The sequence below is a fragment of the Otolemur garnettii genome, unplaced genomic scaffold (assembly GCF_000181295.1).
Source record: "Otolemur garnettii isolate 467f Iridium unplaced genomic scaffold, OtoGar3 scaffold00071, whole genome shotgun sequence".
Lineage (NCBI taxonomy): Eukaryota > Metazoa > Chordata > Mammalia > Primates > Galagidae > Otolemur > Otolemur garnettii.
In genome coordinates this window covers 425,105-434,876 of record NW_003852466.1, presented here as the reverse complement: position 1 = coordinate 434,876, position 9,772 = coordinate 425,105, and the positions used below count along the sequence as shown (strand labels likewise).

At 53.7% G+C, this 9,772-nt stretch overlaps 1 protein-coding gene across 1 annotated transcript in view; it reads left to right on the top strand.

Moving 5' to 3' along the window:
* KANK3 (KN motif and ankyrin repeat domains 3) overlaps positions 1-9,772 on the top strand; it is an 11,405-nt gene that overhangs the window by 960 nt on the left and 673 nt on the right. Inside the window, exons 2-9 of the mRNA XM_023515408.1 lie at positions 1-1,044; positions 1,128-1,227; positions 1,434-1,619; positions 1,716-1,800; positions 2,186-2,402; positions 8,440-8,585; positions 8,701-8,901; positions 8,986-9,084. The exon at positions 1-1,044 is cut by the window's left edge and continues 306 nt beyond it. Coding sequence (XP_023371176.1) covers positions 1-1,044; positions 1,128-1,227; positions 1,434-1,619; positions 1,716-1,800; positions 2,186-2,402; positions 8,440-8,585; positions 8,701-8,901; positions 8,986-9,084 — 2,078 coding nt within the window. The remainder of the gene's footprint in view (positions 1,045-1,127; positions 1,228-1,433; positions 1,620-1,715; positions 1,801-2,185; positions 2,403-8,439; positions 8,586-8,700; positions 8,902-8,985; positions 9,085-9,772) is intronic.

Below are 9,772 nucleotides of genomic sequence, written 5' to 3'. Positions count from 1 at the left end.
ACGGAGGAGCGTCGGGCGCACTCTCCCCAGGAGCACCTCCGGGGCTCCTGCTGCCGCCCGTGTCGCCGCGCACTCCCGTGCTTAACCTGCGCGTCGAGCACACGCTGCTGGAGACGAGCAGGCGGCTGGAGCTAGCACAGACCCACGAGAGCGTGCGCGGTCCTGCCTGCATGGTCCCGCTCAGCCCGCTGGGGTCGGGCCGCAGCAGCCCTGCCCCCAACCCAGCCCCAGCCTCGCCAGGGCCCGCTCAACTCCAGCTGGTGCGCGAGCAGATGGCCGCGGCGCTGCGGCGGCTGCGAGAGCTGGAGGACCAGGCGCGGGCGCTGCCCGAGCTGCAGGAGCAGGTACGCGTGCTGCGCGCTGAGAAGGCACGACTGTTGGCCTTGCGCGCGCAGACAGAGTCCGACAGGGAGGTCGAAGCGCGCCCGGACAAGCTCTCACAGCTGCGGCGGCTCACTGAGCGCCTGGCCACCTCCGAGCGCAGCGTCCGTGCCAGGGCCTGTCCCCGGGCGGACGGTCTCCACGATTTGGCTGCCAGGCGCAGCGAGAGTGCGCTCCTCGTCCTCGAAGGCGCGGCCGGGACGCCCGACAGGAAGCCTCAGACCCGGGAGGTGGGTGCTGAGGCCATCCCCGAGACCCGAGACGAGGGTGCCCAAGTGGTTCTGGAGACCCGGGAGGCGGGCGTGGAGGCAGCCCACGAGACCGTTGAGGCGGACGCGTGGGTGACCGAGGCGCTGCTGGGGCTGCCCGCGCCTGCTGAGCGCGAGCTGGAGCTGCTGCGCGCCAGCATGGAGCACCAGCGCGGGGTGAGCGAGCTCCTGCGGGGCCGGCTGCGAGAACTGGAGGAAGCCCACCAGGCTGCTGCTGCTGCGGCAGCGGCGGCGGCGGCGGCCCAGTCCCCGCCGCGCGAGGTCGCTACCCAGACCCCCTGGAGATGTACCGAGAAGGCCACGCAGACCGAGTGCCTAGCGGAGGCCCCGCCCTCGACTCAGGGGAACCCGCCAGGATCCAGGGATACAGACAAGGCAATGGTCCCTGCTGGTGGTAAGTCAGGACCCCTGACTGAGCCCTAGCCTATGTATGGGTGCCCGAAGTGGAACTCAGTGTCCTAATCTCATCCCTATCAGGCGTCCTCAAATCCATCATGAAGAAGAGAGACGGTACACCCAGTGCCCAAGCCAGCCCGGGACCCAAAAGTCTGCAGTTTGTTGGGGTCCTCAACGGAGAGTGAGCACCTTCCCCTTCCCTTTGGCAGCATCTGCTGAGGCACAGACTGGGATTTGATTTCCCAACTCTGCTACTCAGCCCGCAGCGTCGTCTTGGCAATCCTCAGTTTCCTCATCTGTGAAATGGGGACAGCCACTCCCACTCCTCAGGACTCCAGAACAGGCCCATATGGGAGGCTCAGCAGACGCCTCCCACACTGTCTTCAGGTATGAGAGCTCGTCCAGCGAGGACGCCAGCGACTGCGACAGCGAGGACGGTGGCGCCGAGCCCCCTAGGAGCTCCTCAGGTTCTGGGGACAACAGCGATGGGGGATCAGACTCGGGCCCTCCTACCAGTGGGGATCTCCAGGACCCTGAGCCCGAGGCAGCGTCTCAGCCGGGGGCACAGGGGAGGTGAGCGGCTATAGGGGTTTTGGAGCCAGGAAGGCTGCAACCCTGCCTGTCGCCGCAGCGTCCTGATTCTTGAGCCTCTCCTTGTCTCTCCGGTAGGTGTGAGCTGAGCCCGCGGCTGAGGGAGGCATGCGCAGCGCTGCAGCGGCAGCTAAGCCGACCTCGTGGAGCAGTGCACAACAGTGTGAGTGCCAGGAGAAAGCTTTCCAACCGGAGTAGTGCAGGCCCCCTCTGGACCTTCCCTGACCCCGGCTCTCCAAAGGAATCTCCGCTTCAGAACAGAGCCGACCTTGCCTTAGTTCACCAAAAGGGGTCTGCCCCAGTCCCACTCCCCGACTCCCCAAAGGCAAGCGCTAGTTGTCATCCCCCACTCCAGGTTTTGTTGCTGATAACTTCCCCAGCAGGGAAGGACCCCTCCCTCTCTGATTTGATTGTAGCCCCACCCCCCACGTGGACAAGCAGGGCCACGTCTGAGCACCAAAAGGGACTTCCCAGCCCTAGCTCCCGCCTGCTCCTCTCCATAGACCCCCTCCCATAGCTGAAGCCCATCTATACCCACGTGGCGGCAGGGCGTGGCTCTCTTGGTGGCCCAGGAGTGGTTTCGAGTGGCCAGCCAGCGGCGCTCTCAGGCAGAGCCTGTGGCCAGGGTGCTGAAAGGAGTGGCGCACCTGGGACCAGAGCTGCTGGCCCACGTGGTGAACCTGGTGGATGGCAACGGGAACACGGCGCTGCATTACAGCGTTTCTCATGGGAACCTGGCCATCTCGAGGCTGCTGCTGGATACGGGTGAGAGCCAAGGAAGGGTGGGCAGGAGGCCAGGAAGTGGTGGTGGGGTCCAGGGTTGCCCCTGGAGTGAGACCCCTGAGAAGAGTGCAGTGAAGGGCTGGCCAGGCACAGGGCACCACTGCCCCTTCCTCAGGGTTCCAGTTTCCTAATGAATGGATTGTCACGGACCTTTTGACCCTATCACACCCCCAGCTTTGCTCTGAGGCTTTCCCCACTTTTCAGGATAAGGAAATTCTCTGCTTTAGGGTTAGGTAGACCTCAGTTTAAGGGCATTACTCAACTTTGGGAGGCTGAGGCTGGAGGATTGCTTGAGGCTAGGAGTTTGAGACAGCCTGAGCACCAGAATGAGACCCTGTCTCTACAAAAAAGAAAAAAAAAAACCAACTTGGGGTGGTACGCACCTGTGTCAGCTACTGGGGAGGCTGAGGGAGGAGGATCACTGGAGCCAAAGAGGTTGAGGTTACACTGAGCTTGTACCACTGCTAATGTGAAACCTTGCCCGCTGTCCCTGAATCTCCAGCGTGGACACATTCATAGAGTTCCTGAGCCCTGATGGCCACCTTCAAGGGAACATGCTCACTGGACAGGGCTCGACTACCTTTCTGGGTTAGGTCACTGGACCTGCCACCCCCAGCTCCAGGTTCTGCCCTGGCTCCATTTCACCGGTTTCTATCACCTGCCTACTATTGTTCATCCCCTGCCTCAGCCTCCCCCCCTCTGGAGCAGAGAGGCACACATCAGATGTTGCTGAGGGCACAGGCATTTACTGAGAGCCTATTAGCACCAGTGCAGCCCTGGGAACTCCACACTGTTAGCCAGGAACATCCCCAGGGACCCTCCTGTGGGTCCAGTAATCTCTGGGACTTGTGGGCTGAGATGGCTGTCTCCAACCTTCCAAACATGCAGACCCCTCCCATCCCTGAGGGTATGCTGACCTGGGGAAGGACAACTGCTCTGGGGGCTGGAGGACAGTGAATGAATCCAAATGAATTTCCTGGGCATCTCCTGTTTAAAAGGAGGCTGGGGCTGCAGCAGGGGTGAAGCAGGCCTAGGCATTGGTCACCATAGGAGGTCCCAGGCTCCTTTGGCCCTTTGGTTCCCTTTAGTCCTTGTGGTTTTTTTTGTTGTTGTTGTTGTTTTGTTTTTTTAAATAAGAGAAGTGTCTTGCTCTACTGCCCTGGCTAGAGTGCAGTGGAACCATCATAGCTCACTACAGCCTTGAACTCTTGGGCTCAAGTAATCCTCCTGCCTCAGCCACATGAGTAGTTGGGACTACAGGTACATGCAACCATACCCAGCTAATTTTTCTATTTTTTGTAGAGATGGGGCCTTACTCTTGTTGCCTAGGCTGGTTTCCAACTCTGACCTCCCAGAGTGCTGGGATTACAGGCATGAACCACTGCACTTGGCCATCCCTTACATTCGGGGGTTTTTGTTTTGTTTTTTTTTGTCAAGACAGAGTTCTAACTTATGCCTTGAGCAGAGTGCAATGGCGCCCTAGTTCACTGCAACCTCAGACCCAGGCTGTGGGCATTCTGCTGCCTCAGCCTCTGAAGGTGCTGGGATTACAGGCATTCACCATGGTACCTTGCTGGGTTTTTCCAATTTTTTCATGAGTCAGGGTCTCACTCTTGCTCAGACAAGCCTTGAACTCCTGAAATCAAGCAATCCTCCTGCCTCAGCCTCCCACAGTGCTGGGATTACAGGCGTGAGCCATGGCACCCAGCTGTCCCCTATATCCTAATTCCCATTTGGTTCCTAGACTGTCCCCTGGTTCTCCCTATCTCCTTGCCCTTACCTATTTCTGTCATATAAACCTGGGGCCTTTCCCTCTCTAGGACACTCAGTCTTCATACCCTCCCCTTAGAGGGGCTGTTTCCTCTTTTACTGCTCTGGAACTCTGGGCTTGGAGGTAGCTGTGTGTCTACCTTGCTTTGCTGTCCATTTCTAGACCTTCCCACCCCTTCTCCCTAAGCCCCATCTTGGACTCTTGTCATTGATCACACCACTATCCCTATCCCTTTTGCCTTCTCCCTCTAGCCTCAAGTCACTCCTTGTTTCTTGAATTTTAGCTCCTGGCCAGTTCTCCCTGTCCCCATCCAGCCTAATCCTGGCTGCAAAGCAAGTCCATTGTCACTGGTCACTTCAGCCCACTGTATCTTGGGCTGCATTTTTCCTGCCTGTCTAAATCCAGTGAGGTCAGACACTCACTCACACAAGTTACATGGAGCCAATTTCTTGCTTACAGATAGGCAGCAAGGGAAATAGAAGCCTGGGGTTCATGGTGAGCCAATTTCCCAAGGCTCTGGAAAGCTGCTTCAGGTGCACTGCAGGTGAAGGACCTAGGAAAACAGCCTAACCCTGGGATTTACACCCTGGCATATGTGATTCACTGGGCTAAAGCATCGGAAGATATCCTGTTTCTAGAAGGGGGACAGGAGCAGAGCCCAGCTTGTTCCATCCTTATTTCAGGATGTTGCATGCCCAGAGTAACCTACAGGTTACTCTTGCGAACTACAAATGAGAAAGGGGAAGGAAAATGGGTTGGTCCAAGGCCACCTAGAGAACTGTCCTGGACTTGTCCATTTCAGTATTCTCTTGGATGTCCCTCGACTTCCCAGCTTCTCAGGTCCTAGGCTGGCTCCCCTCCTTTGATCTTGAGGTCTATTCTCATTAGCCTTCCACATGCAAGGTCAACCCTAGATCCTGATGCCTCTAATAACTGTGCCCCCTACATAATCTCACTTGCCAGTCGTCCTCCCTCTTACCTCCCAAATTCTCAGCTCACCAGCATCCATTCCCTATCCAATAATCCTTGGGCCTTATAGGGACAATTACCCATTGCCTCCTTCCCATTCCAACCCCCCTACCCCTCTGCATGTCTCCTTGGCACCCTCCTTTGGTCTGTTATGAACTCTTTCCCCATCCTGCTCTTCCACCTCATCCAGCCTGCTTGGCAAACCCACAGTGAGCTCTGAAGTATTTGTTTAATGAATGCATGCCCTAACTCCCACAGAACTGTTATGAATGTATAGCAGTGTGTCAGGTTGGGTGAGGAAGGGGAGAGGGGAATATCAAATAAAAATATGGGCCAGGTGCAATGGCTCATGTCTATAGTCCCAGCACTTTGAGAAGCTGAGGTGGGAGGATCGTGTGAGCCCAGGAGTTCCAGACCAGGCTGGGCAACATGTCAGATCCTGTCTCTAACAAAAAATTTAAAAATTAGCCAGCTGTGGTGGTATGCACCTATAGTCCCAGCTATTTGGGAGGCTGAGGTGAGAGGACTGTTAGAGCCCAGAAATTGGGGGCTGCAATGAGCTATGATCATGACAGTGTACTCCAGCCTAGGCAACAGAGTAAGACTCTGTTTTGTTTTTTTAGATAGAGTCTCACTCTATCACCCTGTATAAAGTGCTGCAGTGTCATTGTAGCACAGCAACCTCAAACTCTAGGGCTCAAGAAATCCTCTTATCTTAGCCTCCCTAGTAGCTGGGACCACAGGCTCCCACCACAACGCCTGACTAGTTTTTCCATTTTTAGTACAGACGGAGTCTTGCTCTTGCTCAGGCTGGTCTTGAATTCCTGAGTTCAGGCAGTCCACCTGCCTCAGCCTCCTAGAGTGCTAGAATTCCAGGAACGAGCCACTGTACCTGACCCGAGACCATCTATTTATTTGGAGACAAGAGTCTCACTTTGTGACCTGTGGTAGGGTGCCATGGCATCAAAGCTCGCAGCAACCTCAGACTCTTGGGCTCAAGCAATTTTCTTGCCTCAGCCTCCTGCCTAGCTGGACTACAGGAGCCCGCCACAATGCCTGGCTGTATTTTTTTTTTTTTTTTTTTAGAGACAGGGTCTCACTGTAGCTCAGGCTTGTCTCAAACTCATGAGCTCAGGCAATTCCCCCACCCCCCGCCCACCTCAGCCTCCCAGAGTGCTGTTATTACAGGTATGAGCTACTTTACCTGGCCCTGACCCTCTCTTAAAAAAAAAAAAAAAGGGAAATAAATGGGGCTATGGGCCATGATAAAATACAACCAAGACATGAAATCAAGAAACGTCGTGATTGGCTGAGTGCAGTGGCTCTTGCCTATAATCCTAGGGATTTTGGAGAACAAGGCAGGAGGATCCCTTGAGCTCAGGAGTTTTAAGACCAGCATGAGCAAGAGTGATGCCCTGTCTCTACTAAAAAAAAAAAAAACTCAGAAAAATTAGCTGGGCATTGTGGCTGGTGCCTGTAGTCCCAGCTACTCAGGAGGAGGATCACTTGAACCCAAGAGTTTGAGGTTGCTGTGAGCTAGGCTGATGCCACAGCACTCTAGTGCGACTCTAAGAAAAAAATGGAAGAAATGGGGTGATCCTCTAGCTAAGCAAGGCCTCAGGGTAGCTGGGAGAGGGAAGATGGATGGGGTCTGCAGAGACCCTGCTCTGGTTATTTCTAGGTGCCCCTTCCCCACCTGATAACTTCTACTGGTGTTGAAGGAATAGATGGACACTCACACAACTAGGGAATGCCCCTCCATCTCTGACACCACTGCCCTCTGCTCCCCAGCTCACTATCTTAGATCCTTTCCCTCACTATGTTATCTCTTCCATAACAAGGACCCAGCTTCTTCCACCCCCTTTCATCTTCCCCAAAGCACCCCATCCTCTGGAGCTTTCATAATGGCAGTGGAGACAGGAATCAAAACTGCCACTCCAGAGGAAGCTGAGCTAACGTCTCTGCTTACTTCAGGATGGACAGCGTTAACCAGGCTGGATTTGTTTCCCAGGCTGTCATCCAAAGTACTACATACTTTTTCAAACAAAAAAACTTTCTTTTAGCTCAGGAGGTCAGAATTCTGAACTCAAGGTGTTGGTGGGTTGGTTCTTTCCTGGGAGCTGAGGGAGAATGCATTCTATGCCTTTCTCCTCACTTCTGGTAGTTGTGGGCAATCCTTGGTGTTCTAGGTTTATAGCTGCTTAACTCCCATTCTCTCCTCTATCACGTGGTGTTGACCTTGTGTTTGTCTCTGTCTCTCTCATATAAAGGCATCAGACTGGGTTTCGTGGCTCACACCTGTGATCCTAGCACTCTGGGAGGCCAAGATGGGAGGATTGCTTGAGCTGAGGAGTTCAAGACTCCCCTGAGCAAGATTGAGACCCAGACCCCATCTCTACTAAAAATAGGAAAAAAAAAAAAAACCCCACCACAAACCAAAAAAGGCATTGTGGTGGGCACCTAGTCCCAGCTAGTTGGGAAGCTGAGGCAAGATTGCTCAAACCTATGAGTTTGAAGTTCCTTTGAGCTATGACACCAGGGCAACAGAATGAGACTCTGCCTCAAAAAAAATTAAATAAATAAAAACACTAATCATACTGGATTTGGGCCTATCCTAATGACCTCTTCTTAACTTGTTGGGCCTACCCTAATGACTTAACTTGATAACATTTGCAAAACTTCTTTTCAAATAAGGCTACAATCATACAACATAGGACATCACTTTGTTTTGGGGAGACACAATTCAACCCACAACACAGGCGGTAGGGGAAAGAACGATTCCAGAAGACCAGAAGCTAATAAACTTACAGGCTGTAGCAGATAGCTACCTGTATTCCAGGAGCAATGGGTAAGACCTGAGAGAATTTCAGTAGGTGGGTGACTGGGCCAAATTTCTTTTGAATCATTGCTCCTGGCTGTCACAGAGAACCTTGAGTGGATTCAGAGACTAGTGGAGCAAAGCTGTGAAAACGGACACATCCATTCATTGACAAATGTTTACTGAGCACCCATGGTGTGCTGGGTATTTTAAGTACTGAGGGATACAGCAGGGAAAAAAACCAAGTCCTGTCACCTTGAAATAGAGAGGTCCAGGAAGGCTTCATTTGAAGTGAGATTTGAGGAAAACTATTTAGCCAGGAACTAGGTGACTTTTCAGGGGGAGTGGCGATGTGATCATTGTTACCCAGATGACATTATCTGAAGCTTGGAGGGAAGTCAGAGGACTGAGTTGGGCTGGGGGTGTTGGCCTCTTGGTGGATAGAGGACCTTCTCTCCCAGGGGTCTGTGAGGTTGACCGCCAGAATAGAGCTGGCTACTCAGCCCTCATGCTGGCTGCGCTTACTTCCGTGGGGCGGGAAGAGGAGGACATGGCTGTGGTACAGAGACTGTTCCGCATAGGTGATGTCAATGCCAAAGCCAGCCAGGTAAGTGGATACCTCTACTCTGGCTCTAAGTCCAGAGGTCATGTCTACTTTGGAAGTCAACTTGTGTCCAACCCCCCATCTACTCTAACCTCATTCCCTTCTTCCTACTCACCAGACGGGGCAGACAGCCCTCATGCTGGCCATTAGCCATGGCCGTCAGGACATGGTGGCAGCTCTGCTGGCATGTGGGGCTGATGTGAACACACAGGATGCAGATGGGGCCACAGCACTGATGTGTGCCAGCGAGTATGGACGCCTGGATACTGTGCGGCTGCTCCTGGCCCAGCCAGGTTGTGACCCCACCATACTGGACAATGTGAGCCACCACCATGGGGCTGGTCTGTTTGTGAGGGGTGCCCATACTTGGCTCAGGGACCTGACCATCCCTTATGTCCCTCAGGAGGGCACCAGTGCCCTGGCCATTGCCCTTGAGGCCAAGCAGGATGAGGTGGCTACTCTGTTGCATGCCCACCTGAGCTTGAACCAGCCTGAGTCCAAGGTGAGCACCACCCAAAAAACAAAGATTCCAGCTGCAAATCCAGTCTGGGAAGGATACTAAGTGTACCCAGGACTTCCTTTCTGCTACTCCAGGTTAGAAGCAAAGCTGAAGAAAACCTAGTTCAGACCTTTCTTGCATGTCCCCTGGGCTCTTGTGACCTGCCTCTAGGGAGGCTCACATGAAAATAAAAAGGAGACCTTTGCCTTTAGGCAGGGTAGTGGGAAGAGGGTGCAGACTTTAGGACTGGATGACGCCTTGTTAGCAGGAAGGAGGGCAAGCCTGGGAGCAGAACAGAGATTCTGCCCCCAAAAGATGGTGGCTTATACTCAAGAAAAGGTGCCAGGCTATTCACAGCACTTCCATAATCAAAGTCATCTCTAATTAACCTGTCATCTGGTCAAATGATTTTGCCCAGCTGTAGGCTTATGTGAGTGTTCTGAGCCTGTTCAAGGTAGGCTAAGCTATGATGTCTGGCAGGTTAGATGTATTAAACATATTTTTTTGGCTATTTCTACCTTAACATGGCTATATTGGGATATAACCCCATCATAGATGGAGAAGCATCTGTACTTGCTCCACTAAAGAGATAGGAGAAGCAGCTCAGCGCCTGTGGCTCAAGTGGCTAAGGCACCAGCCACGTACCCCCAAGGTGGCGGGTTCGAATCCAGCCCGGGCCTGCCAAACAACA